Source organism: Archocentrus centrarchus, chromosome 21, assembly GCF_007364275.1.
Source record: "Archocentrus centrarchus isolate MPI-CPG fArcCen1 chromosome 21, fArcCen1, whole genome shotgun sequence".
Taxonomy (NCBI): domain Eukaryota; kingdom Metazoa; phylum Chordata; class Actinopteri; order Cichliformes; family Cichlidae; genus Archocentrus; species Archocentrus centrarchus.
The window spans coordinates 858,255-879,338 of NC_044366.1; the positions used below are offsets into that span (position 1 = coordinate 858,255).

The 21,084-nt window shown below is 46.1% G+C and overlaps 1 protein-coding gene across 1 annotated transcript in view; it reads right to left on the reverse strand.

The window, feature by feature from the left end:
* Positions 1-21,084, reverse strand: part of LOC115800526 (bone morphogenetic protein receptor type-2-like) — a 37,851-nt gene that overhangs the window by 10,281 nt on the left and 6,486 nt on the right. The window contains 8 exon segments of the mRNA XM_030757950.1: positions 2,116-2,349; positions 3,347-3,438; positions 4,579-4,683; positions 6,787-6,987; positions 7,092-7,128; positions 7,130-7,284; positions 13,961-14,106; positions 18,297-18,525. Coding sequence (XP_030613810.1) covers positions 2,116-2,349; positions 3,347-3,438; positions 4,579-4,683; positions 6,787-6,987; positions 7,092-7,128; positions 7,130-7,284; positions 13,961-14,018 — 882 coding nt within the window. The 5' untranslated portion in view covers positions 14,019-14,106; positions 18,297-18,525.

The window sequence follows — 21,084 nt, forward strand, 5'->3', positions numbered from 1 at the left end:
ACTACATCCATGAACCTCCATCCTCCATCCTCTGAGGTCTTCCTCTTCTCCTCCTGCCTGCAGCTCCAGTATCTCCACCCTCCCTCCTCTGCACATGTCCAAACCATCTCAGCCTCTCTGACTCTGAGCTGTCCCTCTGATGGACTCATTTCTAATCCTGTCCATTCAGCTTCATCCCTCTTCATCCCACTTCCGTCTCAGGCTTGTTCAAACTGCTGCTGTGAGGCTCCTCACAGGCTGGTATTACACCAGCTTTAGCTTCTCTTCACTGCTTCACAGTGAGGTTTAGAATTGATTTCAGGATCCTCCGTGTGATCCTTTACCTCTACCACCTCTCTTTGCCCGGCCTCCCAGCACTCCCATCCACTGCCTTCATCTCCCTGACTATCCCAACTTTCTGTTGTTAGCCTCTTCCTTTGTCCAGAGGAAACACCAAACACAGTTTCCCTCAGACTACAGCAACCTGACATTATTATAAATAAATTATATAAATACATGATAAATAAATAAATAAGAGGTATCAATTAATGTTACATCTTAAAATTATTACCAACAGTTTATTATTTTGGTTGCATTTAATGACACATTCATTTCTTTATTGAGTCATTTGTTTATTGTGGCACTTTCAGTCCTCCGTAGGTTCACAGTGTAACCAGATACGATGAAAGCGTGAAGTTTATAGACTGCAGACAGTTAAAGTGCTGGTTTCATGTTTATGTTCAGTCTTCTTCAAGATGAACCATTCTCTCTCTGTGTGTGTGTGTGTGTGTGTGTGTGTGCGTGTGCGTGTGTGTGTGTGTGTGTGTGTGTGTGTGTGTGTGTGTGTGTGTGTGTGTGAACAGAGCAGACAGTTAAGCCGGTAATTACTGTCTGACAGCTGCAGAGGAATGCAGAAACCCACCAGACCAGACATCACCCCATCTGTGTGTGTGTGTGTGTGTGTGTGTGTGTGTGTGTGTGTGTGTGTGTGTGTGTGTGTGTGTGTGTGTGTGTGTGACGGCCGGTGTGAGCTTTGGTGCCTGGGAGGACATGATGAGGACATTTTGCTCAGGCAGACCTTCAGGGCTCTGCTCCTGGGGATCCAGCATGTGGACGTGGTCCTCACTGAGACAGACGAATCTGTGTGTGGTCAGCGGCTCCAGACAGGAAGAGGGCGTGAAGGCGCCTTCTTCCAGCACAATAACAGCACTAATGGAGGGAGGAGGTGAAGGCTGACAGCTGAACCGTGAGACGTGCGAAGCTGCTGTTGGCGCCCCCACAGGCTGCAGAGCTCATTACACCGCAGTGCAACAGTGGAGGAGCTAAATGTGTGAAGTCTGCTGTGAGGGGGGGCTACAGGCAATAACATGGAGGGCTGGGGTTAGAACAGGGGTGGGCAACTCCAGGCCTCGAGGGCCGGTGTCCTGCAGGTTTTAGATGTGTCCCTGATCCAACATACCTGAATCAAATGGCTGAATTACCTCCTCAGTATGCAGTCAAGTTCTCCAGAGTCCTGCTAATGACTTCTATATGTGATTCAGGTGTGTTGGCTCAGGGCCCTCGAGGCCTGGAGTTGCCCACCCCTGGGTTAGAAGCACAACCTCAGAAAGCTTCATCTGAGCTGCTGCTGTCACAGTTCAGTCACTAGAACATGTTCCGGTCCAAATATAACACACCTGAGGCTGGCCCACGTAGGTCTGCCCAATGGCTGAAGTGCAGCAGCCAGACTCACTCTGAGTGAGGATCATCAGGCCAGATGAAGCACCGTGAGGTGACTGTTCTGATTTGGTGTTAAATAAAACTGAATGGAATGTGGCCCAAAGAAAGCTGCAGGTGTGGGCTGCAAACTTACAGGCAGTAAAATGCTGCAGTGGTAACCAAAAGGTTTTGTGGCCCAGCTAGGCCTTTCTATGTGGGTTCTCTCTGGGTTCTCCAGTACAGTTGGAACTGTGGTCACTGTTGACAAACAGCAGCTGTATGACTTCTCCAAATCCTTCACTCCAGCATTATCCTGCTTCCAGGCCTCCCACACTTTCAGCAGAGGTTCATAAAGCTTATAGAAACCTCTCAAACCAAACCAAAGCTGTTTGGGCAGAGTTTCAGCCAGCGTGCAGCCCTGGCTGATGATAAACTTACATGTGGGTAGTACTCCATGAGGATCAGGAACTCCGGGCGTCCGTCAGCTGTCATCCTTTCATCTGCGGTCAGGAACCGGGCGATGTTGTCGTGCTGCTGCAGCAACGGCAGGCAGTAGATGGAGCGCTCGTTGATGTAATTCTGTCGGTTAGCTGAGCTAAAGAGTTTGACGGCCACGCAGCGCTCATTAAGACAACCACGAAACACTGCGCCGTAACGGCCTCGACCAATCAGCTGCAAGGAGAGGACAGAAACAGAAAATCTGAGTCGTGGTGTTCCTCAGGGTTCCATTTTAGGTCCTCAAACCTTCAGATTTTATGTGTTTACATTTAATTCACTTGAAGAATCAAACATTAAGGAATTCCTTTGACTGTTTTCAGCAAACTGTACTCTTTACTTTACTGAATTACATTTAGCAGACGCCTTTATCCAAAGCGACTTACAATGATGATACAATAATACAAAAAGCCAAAACAAAATTAAAACATTAAAAGAGTTAAAAAACAATGGCACATTAAAAACGTATGTCTATATACATCAGAGTTAATTGTCTTAGTGCAGGTGTTCTCTAAAAAGCTCAGTTTTTAGGAGTTTTTTAAAAATGGTGAGGGACTCAGCTGCTCTGGTGGAGGTAGGCAGCTTGTTCCACCATCTGGGAACTATGGAGCAGAACAGTCTGGACTGCTTTGGGTGGATGCTGGGTAAAGCAAGGCGACATTCAGTTGAGGAGCGCAAAGGCCGAGATGGAACATAGGCCTTCAGGAGCGAGGGCAAGTAGTGGGGCGCCTGTTCTGTCATCACCTTATAGGCAATCGTGCAGGCTTTATATTTGATGCGAGCAGCAACCGGAAGCCAATGAAGCTCAATGAGCAGTGGGGTGACATGTGCCTGTTTTGGAAAGTTGAAGACCAGACGTGCTGCTGCGTTCTGGATCATCTGTAATGGCTTAATAGCACAGGCTGGAAGGCCCGTTAATACTGCATTACAATAATCAAGGCGCGAGATGACCACAGCCTGCACCAAGAGCTGAGCAGCATGCCTGTCTCTTCTGTTAAAGGGGCATTCCAGCAGTTTTTCATTGAGATTCTCCCTAGAAAGTGACTGTAGATGGCTGCTGCTGTGAGTTGATGCTATAATAATAATACTGACCTGAATTTTAAAGCCAAGGTCTTGGAAAATTATCTTGTGTGTGTGTGAATGTGTGTGTGTGTGTGTGTGTGTGTGTGTGTACCTCCAGCAGTTTCAGGTTGTCCAGGTCGATGGAGGACTCGGCGTTTGCTGCCTCCATCACATCCACAGCAGACAAATGATGTTTGTGCTTCCCTGAATGACAAACACACACAGCTGATTATTAATCATTATTAATTATGAATCACATGACCCCTCTGAGTGTGCGGGCGCTGTGTGTGAGGACCAACATGGCTGCAGGGTGTCAACTAATGTTCATACATCATTATTATTTAGTGTCATTATTGCTGCTGTTCTGACTGGAACTGATACAAAAAGAAGTCCACAATCAGCTCTGTGCAAAAATAAATTGTAATATTTATATGCTGTCTCAGCTGAGGCTCAGGAGGTACAGCAGCTCATCTCCTTATCAGAAGGTTGGTAGTTTGATCCCAGGCTGCTGCCAGAGTGCTCTTGGGCAAGATGCTGAACCCTGAGCTGCTCCTGATCTGCTCTTCGGCGTGTGACCGTAGAAAGCACTTAGATGCAGAAGATCAGAACCGGAAACTCTTTATTGAGTATAGTTATAGTTACAGCTGTTTATCATACAGAAAGAATAAAACACTCCAATCATTGAGATAAAGATAAATTTAGCATCTACAACAAAATTCTTCTGAATATGATCTCATGTTTGTATTCAGATCAGAGGTCAGAAATCACGTCTGTGTGTTTACATTTGGTGTGACTTCCACTTCCTAAGGACACACACACACACACGCGAAACACACACATCATTTCTCAACTTTTCATAACTGAATACAAATCAGCTGATAGGCCAGAAGGTATTTCCTGTTTACAGGGACCGTTTAAAAGGAACACAGGAAGTTTTGGCTGTTGTGGGTCTTGAGATTATCCTGAGGCGACACACCTCCACCCAGCTGGAAAATTCCCTCCGCATGTTATAAGACCTGAGCTCCTGAATCTTTAAGGATCTCTGGATCCACACCAGTTTGTCATGTTTTTTTGAGGACATCAGGACGATGTTTGACACGTTTCAGTCCGATGTGTGTTTGTGATGATATGACACCAAACGTCTCACAGTGGTAAAAATCTTTCCTGATCCTGATTCACTTCAATAACATCTAAGCTGGGTGAACTTCAGCAGCTGTGGGAACATCTGTGCAGAGTTTTTTAAGGAAACCTGCTTTAAACTGAAAAAGCACCTGAGCTCCTCGGTGCAGGTGATTCAAACACTTTCAGGATGTAGTGTGTGTGTGTGTGTGTGTGTGTGCGTACTTTTCATCATGCGGTATCCCAGGAACAGCGCCACAATGAGGATAGCTGTTATGGCGATGGTTACCAGGGCGATGAGCGCCGCCTCCTCTGGCTTCAGCTGGTGACCTGTGGGGTTATGATGTCATCATTATCATCCGTGTGACACACACATTTGTACTTGTGTCTTTGTGAGGACCAACCCTGAGTCAGCACTCAGCCACCGCACTGACAGCGAAGAGGTCACAGCTCCAACCAGCTCAGCTGCAGCTTCCCTCTAACTCCAGAAATGACAGCAACAGTCGCCTGCAGGTATTTTTTCCTGTCCAGTAAGGACTCAACAATTAGACGACCCCCTATGAGCAGCACTTGGTGACAGTGGGAAGGAAAAACTCCCTTTTAACAGGAAGAAACCTCCATCAGAGCCAGGCTCAGGGAGGGGGGGTCATCTGCTGAGACCGGCTCCACTTTGAGGGTAAAGACAGGGGAGCCTGAGCTAAAGTTTGAAACTGAATGTTTTAAGAAGAAGAAGAAGAAGAAGAAACAGCCTTTATTGTCCCACAGAGGGGAAATTTGGGTGTAAACTAAAGTCAGACCGACTTCCTGTTTGGCTGCACGTGCACAGTGACAGCGTACGACCCAAAGACCAGATTTACACACCTTTACTCAGAGCACAGAAAAACAAATCCCTGTCCCACTCCTTCAGAGGAGACTGTACCTGCGAGCATCACAGACATTAAAATTAGCATATGACATCATCGACTTTAAAAGCAAATCGGGTCACATGATATAGTCCCAGAGACAGAGAAGTCTTTGTGCTGCTGCAGGAGATCACATGAATCCTGCACTGATCTGAGCTGCAGCTGCTCTACAGAGCAGACTTCACTTAGATATATTATTACTGGCACAATGAATTATGGGTAAACTGAGACTTTTTCAGCACAGAAAAAAATGGCCAGCTGAGTTTCAGTTAGACCAGGGGTGTGCAGACTACGGCCCGTGGGCCACACTCAGCCCGTTGGTCTTTTTAATCCGTCTCGCCGAAGATTGGTACAGAACTGCCCAAATCAAATCATTTCATAATTATAACCATTGTCGAGGATTAACAGGTAAGTATTAACACCGTAATGCCTTTTTTTATGTTTATGTTTGATACGTATGGATCTGGTGCTGACCCCGCCCATCTGTCAATGTGGCCCCAGAGCCAAAAAGTTTGTTAGGAAGAGCTGAAAGACTCTCAGAGAACGTTGCTGAGGACGTGCAGAGCGCCCTCTGCTGTTTGGGTGGATCAAAGGAACATTTTCCTCTCTGAGTCTGAGGCCCCGTTTACATGATGCCATTTTCACTAGAAACGGTGTCGTTTTGATGCGTTTCAGAAACGATCCGCGTTTACACGATGACACGTGAAACGATGAAAACGATGTAGTTCCCATGCCAGGCCACAAGTTGGCGTTGGTTTTCTCTTTGCAAAGTTTGTTTACGCAAGACGCGCATGCGTGGAGTGACACAGTAGGTAGTGCGGCAAATTGTTCATTACTTACAAAACGGCCAATGTGAGAGGTTTTGTGTGGACTGACGATGAGGTTGGATCGCTGCTGCACACAACGATGAATTACAAAACGGTAAAAACACAAGAAAAGCATAAGAAGCACTCGTGAATTCGCGAGTGCTGTTTATCAGTTGCGCGTGCGTGAAAAACTGTGGCCGTTGCAACCATAGTGCGCATGTGCGAGTCACACGTTTTCAAATCACCCCGGTTTTCAAGCATTTACACGTGAACGCAAGCCGGTGCGTTTCTGAAACGCTCCACTCTGGACCCCGTTTCCGAAACACATCGTTTTCACTCCGTTGTCGTGTAAACGGAAGGGCGAAACGCATCAAAACGACACCGTTTCAAAATGAAAACGGTGTTGTGTAAACGGCACCTGAGTCAGTGATGAGGAAGCTAACAGGAAGTTAGATGTTAACAAACCACAGTGTCATAATAAAATAAATGCTTTCTGTATTTATTGTTCTTACTTTGTTCTCATTAACAGTTCCTCAGTGGTTATTTAATCATCGGCCATGTTTCCCCTCTTCGTTATGGTTACTCTGCTGTGAGTATTTAATGGAGTTCAGTTAAACTTATTAAGAAGAAAAAAGGAGATCAGTGATTGGTCCTTTTATCAGCCAATCACGAGCGGCGTTCCTGTGACTTTCCTGGAACATCTGAGGACTTTTTGGTGAAGTCACCTGTCTGCTCGTCCCGGCTGTCCGTCTTCATCGGCCTCAGGGCGGGGGTGTCAGCAGTGGGCGGGGCCTCGGTGTAGTTGGCGTTGCAGAGGTCGTGGCTGCAGCAGCAGAAACGATAGCTAGCTTCCTGCACTGAGGAAGGCGCCGCTGTTACCAGGATACAGCGGTCGCCCTGACACTCCTGCTGGTGAGTCCAACACCCTGAAAGGAAACCGGCACCGAACTTTAATCAAAACAAAGGAAGAAGCACAAAAAAAAATCCCAGAAAACCCCAAACTGGAAACAACAAAACCTGATGAGCTCACCTTGGTTCAACAGGTGCATTTCCCCATCTGCTTTTTTTTTCCCACAATCCATAGCAGCGGGAGCCGCGGCTGCACCGAATCGTGCCGTTCTCCTGCACCACTCCTCTCTGCTCATTAGCAGGAACAGGCTCCGCCCCCTGGGGGCTGCTGGCGAAAGCACACAGTCGGCCCTCCCCGTCATTGGACTGTAAACCTGTAAACACAGAAAACTCAGACTCACCTGTCAGGTAACAGCACATCCTGCTGTTCATTAAAGAGGGACGAAGCCTTAAACCTGCACTCCTTCTAACAACCAGCAGGGGGCGACTGCTCTGATTGTACAGAGGTCTCCTGCTCAGTGATGAGTTTATGGTCTCAGTCGCTGCTTTCAGGTCTGATTGGAGAAAACATGAAGTTTATTTTGGCTCCATTAGAGTCACAAAGAAGCAGGAAAAAGGAAACAGGGCGGGGCTACGCAGTGACTGACAAGCTGTACTGCATGAGCATGTAGAAGACATAGTTTACCCCCTCACTCATCACATCCGGTTTTAAAACATCAAGATGGAGACAGTGAAAATACTCAGGCTTCAAAATGTGACATCACAAACCAAAGGGTGATGTCACTGGGGTACTGCCATCTTTCCTGGACACTCTGTGGTTGGGCCTCCCCACGTGACCAGTTACTCCACAGATGGACCTGAATTACTGTAGTTTATGGTGACCTCTTATTGTAAGGTACAGATCCTACAGTAACACAGAGAAACCCACAGTGAGACGACCCCCTGTGAGGACGATGGGTTACAGTCAGCATCACTCAGACAGGATCTTTCTAATGTTAGATGCAGCCCTGCGACAGGCTGGCGACCTGCCCAGGTGTACCCTGCCCCTCCCTCTGTGACAGCTGGGACTGGCTCCACACCCCCCACCACCCTGAATTGGATAAGCAGAAGAAAATACTTGGATGGATACGTTAAAGCAAGAAAGCAGTCCTCCATATGTTTAATATGCACATTGAAGGACATATCCTGGTCACTCAGGAGTTCCTCTCATTTCCTGTTTTACTACAACCTGCAGCTCCTCAGTTACTGCAGTTTAAGGAAGATCAGAAACCACCTCCGCTGCTTGTTTGCTGCAGAGCTGAGATCATAATGATGACTGTCAGAGTGCCTGCAGTTTGGCTCAGTGACATCATTAAATGGATATATGGGGGTCGGCAGGGTCACAGCTCCTCCCGTCACATCAGTGTGAAGGAAAACTCTGACGGCAACAAATAAAGATGCATTTTGGCATTCCGAGGCGTCCGAGAGCCGAGCGGGAACGTCGGAGTGCTGTGAGCGGGACGCCTCGGGCTGTTCAGACACTGTCACATTAATCCGATGTCCCATCAGCTCATCTCCAAACGTTCCCATCAGCCCACAGAAAGCTTGGAGCTCCATACTGAGGAGAACTTTCAGGAGGGGAAGCAGTCGAAGTTTCTGAATACAAAGTTTATGATTAATATTTAAACTGTGCTGTTTCCTGTTTGCTGGTTCAAACACCTCGAACATGTTTCTCTCTCTGATTTGAGTTTCCACAGAAACCTGAGTTCAGAGCGACCCTCTGACCTGCAGGCAGTGACAGTAAGGTGTTTGATTCTGGAGGTAACTGATGAGCATCATTAAGAAGAATCATTTCCTGCTTTATATCAGACCAGTGAACTCCTCTGTGGTTCCAGCATGCAGCTGTGAGGCTCGTACTCGCGTCCTCGTGGGTGTGAGTCCTGGACGTTGGTCTCAGGGATTAACAGCCCTGTAGCTGGTTACATTTCTCTGTTAACTGAACGTTATATGATTATTCTGAGATGCTTTTTACGTGAGTGTGTGCAGCGGCTGCACTGATGCATCGTCTCCTCCGAGCCGCAGAAATCAGGAGCTCGTTTCAGGTTAAAGCTTCAGCTGCTGTGTGAGGAGGGCAGGATGAAGGGTGGAGGCGAACCGGTACACTCAGAGAGACAGACTCAGTGAAGGCAGAAGTTATGACATGATCTCATTTTAGCAGATCAGCTGATTAAGTAACAAAATCAGTCACAGTGGTGCGTGAACGAGGCCGGGCAGCCTTCTTCCTCCTCAGTGGGATTGCCCCCCACAGAGGGTCCCTCTCTGACAGTGAGGGGGTCACAGCCTGAGGTCATTCATGGAGATGTGCGACCGCTCGGTGAGACTGAAGTTGTTGGTTGACCTGCCGGGTATTTGAAATGTGACGCTGACATCATTATTTCTGTTTCTTCTGATTGGACGCTGCCACAGATGTTTCCTGCTGTGGTTCCTGAGTGCTGCGGCTGCTTTCATGTCGTGTCACTATTTTTACACACTGACATCAAACTGCAGCCCAGAAATGAAACTTTAAACTGTGTCTTAATGACCTCACAGCTGATGTCTCAGGTTGCCATAGCAACAGCAGCAGCTGCCCAGCCCAAACGCCTGGACGCACATCTGGATATTTCTGTGTTTTCAGTGAAGGAGCTCGATCTTTCAAACAGGAATCAGAGAGATCCTGCTCTCCAGAGGACCAACCACAGACTGTGTGGTGCCTTTCCTGTAGCGCCCCCCTCAGGACACACTGAGCTCACTGTACTTTGGTTCACATGTGGATGAAAAACTGCTTCACGGCGGCGGCGTCAGCTCTCAGGAATCTGCCGTCCCTCCCTCAGCAGACCTGGAGCCAGCACAGCTCTGTGTTTAGTCTGCACTGAACACACACTCACAACAACGGGAAGGTGGAGTGTGTGTGTGCGAGCCTTATCAGCCACATCGCAGCACAAACACAAAGCCAGCTCAGACTGCCTGACGACAGCGTGCATGCCCGAGTCAGGACGGCAGGATGTGTGTGCGCGTCAGAGGCTGCAGAGGCAAGAAGTGAACACACAGCAGGGCTGCTTCATAGTTACTTCCTCCAAACCAGCAACATGTTTGTTAGATCCCATTCCTACTAGACTGTTCAAAGAAGTCTTTCCAATTATTGATGCTTCAATCTTAAAAATGATCAATCAGTCTTTATTAGTTGGCTATGTACCACAGACCTTCAAGGTGGCTGTAATTAAACCTCTACTTAAAAAGCCATCACTGACCCAGCTGTCTTAGCTAATTATAGGCCAATCTCCAACCTTCCTTTTCTTTTTTTTTTTGCATTTTTGGCCACAGCGGCTTTTATCATCAGTGGAGAGAGACAGAAAATGGGGGAAAGATACAGGGGAAGACACGCAGGCAAATTGACGACAGGCCAGGATGCAAACCCGTGCCGCGGCATATGTATGTGGTCGCCGGCTTCACCACTAAGCCACCCAGGCGCCCAACCTTCCTTTTCTCTCAAAGATCCTTGAAAGAGTAGTTGTAAAACAGCTAACTGATCATCTGCAGAGGAACGGTTTATTTGAAGAGTTTCAGTCAGGTTTCAGAATTCATCACAGCACAGAAACAGCATTAGTGAAGGTTACCAATGATCTTCTTAGAGCCTCTGACAGTGGACTCATCTCTGTTCTTGTCCTGTTGGACCTCAGTGCAGCTTTTGATACTGTTGACCATAACATTTTATTACAGAGATTAGAGCTTGCTATAGGTATTAAAGGTACTGCACTGCAGTGGTTTGAATCATATTTATCTCATAGACTCCAATTTGTTCATGTAAATGGGGAGTCTTCTTCACACACTAAGGTTAATTATGGAGTTCCACAGGGTTCTGTGCTAGGACCAATTTTATTTACACTATACATGCTTCCTTTAGGCAGTATTATTAGAAAGCACTGCATCAATTTTCATTGTTATGCAGATGATACTCAGCTTTACCTATCAATGAAGCCAGATGACACACATCAATTAGTTAAACTGCAGGAATGTCTTAAAGACATTAAGGCCTGGATGACCTCTAATTTCCTGCTTCTAAATTCAGATCAAACTGAAGTTCTTGTTCTCGGCCCCACAAATCTTAGAAACATGGTGTCTAACCAGATACTTACTCTGGATGGCATTACTTTGGCCTCCAGTAACACTGTGAGAAATCTTGGAGTCATTTTTGACCAGGATATGTCCTTCAATGCACATATTAAACAAATATGTAGGACTGCTTTTTTGCATTTGCGCAATATTTCTAAAATTAGAAACATCCTTTCTCAGAGTGATGCTGAAAAGCTCATTCATGCATTTATTACTTCTAGGCTGGACTATTATAATTCTTTACAATATATCCTTAAAATATAAAGCACCTAGAGCTGACTATTTTGATTTGACACTATATGAATTGAATATTATTTACATTAATATCGCCAGCACTCTGATTCCTGACCATTTTTCCACCCCTTGAATTGAATTGAACTGAATTATCTGTTATATATATACAACTGGAGTCCAGACCCTCGAGAAAAGACAATGTCTACACGGTTTCACAGCTAAGGTGAACTTTGACCCAGTGGTTATAAAATGAAATTACTTCATAATTTTATCCCATTTGACACGTGAAAAATCTTCTGCTAATTAGAGGTAACGGAGTTATATCCAGAAATATGTTGTGAGGTCAAACACAGTTTGTTGTTCCTGGTCATTCCTGAGATGCTTTAACAAGAATCACAGACAGGCTGAGAACTTCACTTCTGCCTCTGAGGGCTGTGAGTTCAACATATCCAGGCTTTCTCAACAAATCCTAAAACCAGTCAGAGATAACGGGTATCACCACAGTGATTATCAACTTTCTCTGCAAAGCTCTGAATGCACTCACATAAAAAAGGGTCATTTCTACACAAAATGATCCCTGTGAGTGTCGCCTGTTATCAAATGATGATGATAACAATAAAATAATCTGAGAGATGAATGCTGCACAGATGGGCTAATCTGCTAGTTTCTGGCACAGAAACAATCTGAAATCTGAGACTGCCCTGGAGACATGGGAATCAGAGATCAGAGTGAGATTAATGTGACTGATCGAACAGGTATACAGGTGTGAACAGGTGTTCTTGGTGTGTTTAAAGCTGCTGAAATGACTTCAGTTATTGTTTGCATCAGTATGAAGAAGCTAATGTTAGCTAACTGGTTTCCAGAGGAGCAGAAATAACAATGTTCAGGTTTCACAGGCTCAGACCAGCGCAGTGGTTCAGCTCCGTCAGCTCAGTGTTGGGTTTGACTCCCAAACACCAAAAACATGCACGTAAATGTCTGTTTGTGAAGAGAGGAGCCAAACGCAGAGCATGAAACTAGGAGATCATTTAGGGGTCATTCACAATTATCGACAGTTTCCAAATTGTACTCTTTTTCAGACCCCTCTCCAAAAGTGTACAAAGAAAATGTTGATCTTTTAATTTCACCTGGTTCTTTGGTATTTTAATGTAATAAGAAGTACTAAAAACATCCTGGTGTTGAGAAATACTGTAAATCTTGGCATCAAATATACTCTTTCCTATGGAATAAAACATTGTATTGTTGCACTAATAAAAATCCATCCATCCATTCTCTTCTGTTTATTCTGCACAGGGTACAGCCTGTAATTAACAGATACACCTTTATATTAGAATTTATAGGGTGCAATAAACTGATTTGAATGTGAATGTGTACTGCACTGCATGTGAATGTACACGCCGCCACACTGTACACAGTGGCAGTGGAGCGATTTGTCATCTGAACAGCTGGTCTGTGCTAAAAAATGATTTCTGGTATTTATTTTGTTGTAAATGACTTGCAGACCTATAATCTGTCAAGCATATCTCAAACATCATCTCTTATGAATGATATCAATTGATTTTGAGCAGAACCAACACTCCTGTCACAGGTAGTAACTTTCATACATTCTTTATTAATGAGGGTAAAAACTGTCATTGACATTAAAAATGTCTTTTTTCCTGAGAGATCTGCTGAGAGGGCTGCAGAAATAGTAACAAATATAAGATTACAGTTCTATAAAGAGTAGCCAAAAAGGGCTGGATTCATTATTATATTCATTATTATAGATATTATATTAATGTAGGTTCTTTACCCACAATACAAAGCGCCTTGAGGCGACTGTTGTGATTTGGTGCTTTAAAATAAAACTGAATTGAATTGAATTATAATGTAGATACAATAATGCAGAGTCATAAATATATTTCCTCATTTTATATATAAGGTCTTCATAAAGGCTGTGCACCAGCCTATTTACTGATATATGCAAAGATAAAACTTTTTTTAAAAACCGGACATCCCTTTTTGACACAACACCAGAAAACGGAAAACTCTGCTGACACCGTGTTTTGTGTTCTCACAGCCTCGTCCTGCGTACACTTTGTAAAACGTCGATAATTGTGAGCCATCCTTTAGTGCGAATAAACCACAACTGTGAGGTCCAGCAGGACTCCATCGACACAAACAACAACCTGGCTGAGTACACATCTAAACAGGACACAGGATACTGGGCAACACACAGACACACACATACGGCAGAACACAGAAGGATCCAATCAGGGAGGGCCAATCAGCCAATCACAAAGGAGGGAAAAGGCAGGAAGTAAAACTAGATGAAAACTAACCTTTACAATAAAACAGGAAGTAACCAAAGGACAGGAAAACTCACAGTGACTATGGAGACAGAGACAGTGGAGGACAAACTGCGGTTCTTCAGTGGTGGAACCTAAACCTGGGCAGAATGTGTGGAGTTGGTGGCCTGTGTGGACGCAGTGCCTCTGAGCTTCTGATTCACAAACTCACACATGATGTCATAACATCATGTGTGAGTTTGTGAGTGTGGTGAAAAGCATGGGATGGGCTCAATATGATGTCACACTCTGACACATGAAAGCTCCACTGAGGACAGAAAGAGCTGCACCCTGCAGGAGGACCGCAGGCTAACGGTGTTTGTGCTCGGCTCAACGAGCCGCTGTCGTGTTTCATACTGACCGGTGACAGCAGGCAGCAGCAGGACGCACAGGCACGCCGTCAGCGCCGAGGAAGCCATGTTGGATTTACCTCACAGGAAGGCTGAAACGCAGACCACCATCACTGATCCTGGGCCAGATCCTCCCGGACTCTCTGCATCCCCCCCACTGGAACACAGACACAGGAGCTCAGGTTATTTTCTCTGCACTGGCTGATGAAACACTGCAGCACGGCCACCGCTTCAGGACGTCTCTGAGCCTCCGTCACAGGCCGCCGCTCCACTCATGCATCCACTCACTTCCTGTCACTCTCTCCTCCAACCCACTCAGAGGGCAGCAGCTCAGCTTTTGTGGTTTTATCAGCCGGCATCACATCGGCCTGCTCCTGGCTTCTCTCCATCAGCTTCCTGCTGGTCTTAGAGCTGATTTTAAGGCCTGTTTGGGTCTGACCCCCCCACCCCAACACCATGCTGCAGACTGCAGCCTCAGAACTTCAGCTGCTCCTTTCAAAGCTGAAGATTAAATGACCATCCATCCACCCACCCACCCACCACACCCATCCATCATCCACCCATTAATCCATCCATCCATCCATCCATCATCCACCCATTAATCCATCCATCCATCCACCCACCCACCCACCCATCCATCATCCACCCATTAATCCATCCATCCATCCATCATCCACCCATTAATCCATCCATCCATCATCCACCCATCCATCATCCATCCTCCATCCATCCATCCACCCACCCACCCATCCATCATCTACCCATTAATCCATCCATCCATCCACCCACCCATCCATCATCCACCCATCCTCATCCATCCATCCATCCATCCATCCACCACCCAGCCAGCCAGCCAGCCAGCCAGCCAGCCAGCCAGCAGCAGCCAGCAGCCACCCAGCAGCAGCCAGCCAGCCAGCCAGCCAGCCACCCACCACCCAGCCAGCAGCGACCCAGGAAGCCAGCCAGCCAGCACCCACCCAGCCAGCAGCCACCCAGTCCATCATCCAGCCATCCAGCCAGCCATCCATCCACCCACCCACCCATCCATCATCCACCCATTATCCATCCATCCATCATCATCCACCCATTAATCCATCCATCCATCCATCCATCATCCACCCATCCATCATCCATCCATCCATCCATCCATCCTCCACCCACCCATCCATCATCTACCCATTAATCCATCCATCCATCATCCACCCATCCATCATCCATCCATCCATCCATCCATCCACCCACCCACCCATCCATCATCCACCCATAATCCATCCATCCACCATCATCCACCCATCCATCCATCCAGCCATCATCCACCCATCCATCATCCATCCATCCATCCACCCATCCATCCATCCATCCATCCATCCATCCATCCATCCATCCATCCATCCATCATCCACCCATCCATCATCCATCCATCCATCCATCCATCATCCACCCATCCATCCATCATCCACCCATAATCCATCCATCCACCCACCCACCCATCCATCATCCACCCATAATCCATCCATCCACCCACCCACCCATCCATCATCCACCCATAATCCATCCATCCACCCATCATCCACCCATCCATCCATCCACCCATCATCCACCCATCCATCCATCCATCCATCCATCCATCATCCACCCATCCATCATCCATCCATCCATCCATCATCCACCCATTAATCCATCCATCCATCCACCCATCATCCACCCATCCATCCATCCACCCATCATCCATCCATCCATCCATCCATCCATCCATCCATCCATCCATCCATCCATCCATCATCCACCCATCCATCATCCATCCATCCATCCATCATCCACCCATTAATCCATCCATCCATCCATCATCCACCCATTAATCCATCCATCCATCCATCCACCCACCCATCCATCCACCCACCCACCCATCCATCATCTACCCATTAATCCATCCATCCATCCATCCATCCACCCACCCATCCATCCACCCACCCACCCATCCATCACCCATCCACCCATCCATCATCTACCCATTAATCCATCCATCCATCCACCCACCCATCCATCCATCCACCCACCCACCCATCCATCCATCCATCATCCATCCATCCATCCATCCATCATCCACCCATTAATCCATCCATCATCCACCCATTAATCCATCCATCCATCCATCCATCATCCACCCATCCATCCATCCATCCATCCATCCATCCATCCATCCATCCATCCATCATCCATGCTGGGTGGGTGGAGCCTGTCCCAGCTGTGGTTAACATTTTGCATTTTTCAATCTTGTTTTAATTTTGATTCATTTTGTTGAATTTTACGTCTCTGCTGTATGTGTTCACTCTGTTTCTGCGTCCAACATCTGTCTTATAACAAAGTGAAGATGTTTACAGTCCACACAGTCTCTGATATCTCAGTGTGTGTTTATAGTAATTCAGAAATAATATAAAGATGTAAAGACACAAAGATGGTGGTGCGCAGCAGTGCAGCGGCCTCTCTAGCTCTCAGTGTTAGTTTTAAAGCACAACTACTATCAGCTGCTATAGTAGTTTTAGTGTAGTGTATTTGTATTCTATTTTTACTTATCTCAGTTTAGCTACTTATTTGTTATTTATTTTTCTGTACTTATTTAAATTCTATTTATTTTTACTATTATTCTAATCCTATGTTTGACTTTCACAGAGACCTGAGAATCTACACTTCGTTCACATAGTCTGATATCTCAGTGTGTTCATAGTCTCTGTAATCTCTTTGCATTTCTATCTGCATATGACAAGTTTAAAATCTGCATAATTGAACATCTACACTCACTGACCTCTTTATTAGGTACACCTGCTCAACTGCTCATTAACACAGTCAGCCAATCACGTGGCAGCAGCTCAGTGCAGTTAGGCATGCAGACCTGGTGAAGGTCAAACATCAGGATGATGTAGAAAGGTGAGCTAGGTGGATCTGAATGTGGTTGTTGGTCGGAGTGTTTGAGAAGCTGCTGATCTGCTCCCACACAGCAGCTCCAGGTTACAGAGCAGGTCTGAGGCCGAGCAGCAGCTCTCTGCCGTGGTGATGTCAGAGGTCAGAGGTCAGAGGAGAATGAGCAGACTGCTGCGAGCTGAGAGGAAGGAAACAGGAAACAGATTTCCACTCATTACAACTGGTAAGGTCTGCAGAAGAGCATCTCTGCACCGTGAAGCAGACTCAGCAGCAGAAGAGCACAGTGGGTGCCCCCCCCCACACACACACACACACACAAACTCATCAACACTGAGTCTGTGTGAAGTTTAGAAATCACTGCCTGGTCTGATGACTCTCAGTTTCTGCTGCAGCATTCAGATGGTCGGAGTTTGGAGTAAAGACCACGGATCCATCCATCCTTCTCTCAGCAGGTCTGCTGCTGCTGTGACGGTGTGGGGATATTTCCACTTTGGGCCTCTGAGTACCAGCTGAGTTCAAACTGGTTTCTGGAGCATGAACATACTCGGAGGCCTCCACAGTCACAGATCTCAGTGCAGCAGAGCTCCTTTGGGAGAGTCTCATCGTGGATGCAGCAGCTGTGACGCTGTCAGGTCAACGTGGACCAAAACCTCGAACATTTCAGCAGCGCAATGAATGCTCTCTGACATCTACAACATCTCACTGAGCACCATGACTGTAACACCTCTGCTGTTATTTCATATTCAGTAACAGTCATACAGCAGGTCCACTGCAGCCTCTGTTAGTCGAAGCTCTCTGATCACAGTCACGGCCTCATAATCATAACCTGTTATTCATGCAACACCTTAATGATGCAGCCATGAGCACAGCAAACTGATAACATATATATGACCCGTCTCACCTACGTCCACCGCATGGATCACCTTTGTGACGTAAGCACGTCTGTATCCTCTGTGACCGTCACTGCACATCTGGAACTGTCTCTAATAAACTGTCACAGACATGTGTAACATCTGTATGACCTCCGTCACAGCCACGAGGCCATCCACACTCACACCTTCATGACGTCACCACACACACACACACACACACACACACACACACACACCGACAGCAGCTTTGCGCGCGCGCGTGTGTGTATGTGTGTGTGTTCTTGTGTGTGTGACCTTCATGGTCGGTTAGGGTTGTCTGTCATCCCCTGCACACACAAACACACACACACATACACAGTATATATACCATCACATCATATGGCGGTCATGTGACCGCCACTCTGCTGTAGATCACCTGTGATGTTTGTCCGCAGGTACGTTTAACGGCAGCGTTAAACCCGGACGAGGCTGTAAGGGAGTGGCACACGCACACGCACACACACACACACACACACACACACACACACCGGTCGGTCAGATGAAAAACGGTTCATACCGGTGAGGAAGACTCCGCTCGGCTCTGCAGGAGGAGATGAAGCCGTCTGTCTCCGTATGTATTCTGTCCCGGCTCAGCTTAGCTCAGCTCGGCTCGTCTCGGCTCGGCTCGGTCCGGTTCGGAATCTCCTCTCTGGAATTAATCGGGGTCCAGATGCAGGTTTCTGCCGCAGAATGAGAAAATCCGCAGAGATGAAGCTGCGCTCAGTTTCTCTGCGGCCGTATCCAGACTGTCAAAGTAAAACACACACACGGTGCATCCGGTTAGACCCTTCAAAATAAAAGAACCGCCCACCGCCTCCGTATGTCGTCGCTTACAGCAGACAGGCCACGTGACCACGTGCTCTGACAGTCATTCTGCCACAGATAATAAAAGCGAACACTACACAGAAAACTGCAGTTTGACCTCCTCTGAACCCGGAAACCTTCAAAGGCTCATTCAAACAAACAAACAGACCAACAGAGGTAAATAATTAACTTTTCACTCTTACACTTTCTATGTAACATAAAAAACACTCAGTAAAATTATTAAAAAGCGCAAACATACACTCATTAACTCTGTGGAATGCGGCATTAATGAGTCCTGTTTGATTCACAGCCTGAGGAAGAACCGAACCCTGCCCTTCAAAATAAACCTGCTCTCCTCTTCCTGTTTCCCTCCTCGTCCTCCTATCTGATCTGTCCTGAGGTCAGTGCGCCCTCTGCCGGCCTGCTGCTGGAACTGCAGTCTGTTCTGGCAGCCGCTGAACTGGTGACGCCCCCTGTCAGACCGGTTTCTTAAGCAATTTGATGAAAAATAAACATAAATAAATTTAAAAAAAATACACAAACAACCTAAAAAAATGAAATGTCAGCTGACGTGAGGAAGAGAGGCTCCCCTGAGGTATCCCAGTGAACAGAACTGTGCCCATCACAGAGGAAGTCTCCCAGCAGGAACACACCCATGTTTGAGCCATGATTATAACATTTACACGTCCTTCAATACGTGTATGTGCTTAGTTTCAGGCAGCTGTTTCCTCTTTCTGTTTTCCTTATTTGGTCAACATACAGTCATGGCTGAAAATGTTGGCACCCCTGAATTTTTTTTTTTGCCACAGCGGCTTTTCATCATCAGTGGAGGGAGACAGGAAATGGGGGAAAGATACAGGGGAATACACGCAGGAATACTGGCAACAGGCCAGGACTTGAACCCGCACCCCAACGCAGCATATGTATGTGGTCGCCAGCTTCACCACTAAGCCACCCCTGAATTTTTTTTTTTTACAGAAAATGAAGTATTTCTCCCAGAAAATCATTGCAATTTTCATCTTTTGTTGTGCACATGTTTATTTCCTTTGTGTGTATTGGAACAACACAAAAAACAGAAAAAAAAGGCCAAAATTCACATAATTCTACTCAAAATCCCCAAAATGGGTTGGATAAAATTACTGGCACCCTCAACTTAATATTTGGAAAAAATAACTGAAATCAGTCACTTCCTATTACCATCAACAAGCTTCTTCCACCTCTCAGCTGGATTTTTGGACCACTCTTCTTTGCAAACTGCTCCAGGTCTCTGATATTTGAAGGCTGCCTTCTCCCAACAGCAGTTTTAAGATCTCTCCACATGTTCAGTGGGATTCAGATCCAGACTCATTGCTGGCCTCTTCAGAACTCTGCAGCACTTTGTTCTCATCCATTTCTCTGTGTTTTTTGAAGCATGTTTGGGGTCATTGTCCTGCTGGAAGACCCATGACCTTGGATGCAAACCCAGCTCTCTGACATTGGGCCCTACACTGTGACCCAGAATCCTTTGGTAATCTTCAGATTTCATGATGCCCTACACACAGTCAAGGAATCCAGTGCCAGAGGCAGCAAAATAGCCCCAAAACATCTTTGGACCTTCTCCATATTTGACTGTAGGTACTGAGTTCTTTTCTCTGTAGGCCTCGTTCTGTTTTTGGTAAACAGTAGAATGACGTGCTTTACCAAAAAGCTCTATCTTGGTCTCATCTGTCCACAGGACATTGTCCCAGAAGGATCTTGGCTTATTGATGTACATTTTGTCAAACTACAGTCTAGCTTTTTTATGTCTCTGTGTGAGCAGTGGGTCCTCCTGGGTCTCCTGCCACAGCGTTTCCTTTCATTCAAATGTTGATGGATAGTTGGTGCTGACACTGATGCAGCCTGAGCCTGCCGGACAGCTTGAACGTCAGAACAAATACATATATATATATATATATATATATATATATATATATATATATATATATATATATATATATATATATATATATATATGTATACTTTTACTGCTTGTTTATTGGTCCGGGACCCAGTTTTTTAGTTTCTGGACCATGCGTGTCTTCATCTCTACTTATAATATTGGCATTAACATGTCTTTCTGGTCCTACATTTTAAATTATAGTAAATATTACTATGAGATGTAGTAGAAATGTAGAATTGGGCAGTCTTCCTCCCTGATTTCTGGTTGTTACACAGAAACCTGCACACATGTTTACCGGTAAAAGGCCACAACATTTAACCTGTTACAGTTGCACACAGAAGAGTGGGGTGCTGGATGGATGGATGGATGGATGGATGGATTATTACATACTGGTTTTGTTTCATAGCCTCATGTTTGTTTCCACATTATTGCCCCAGTTTCTTTGTAATTAATCAGCCATCAAATACTGCAGATAATACTTCAATGTTTGCCTCCACAGGTGAAGATGCAGCACAACTGAAACCTGCTCATCACCTCATCTTTGTAAATCTCCATGTAAAAAGCACCATGACTCAAAGGTAAA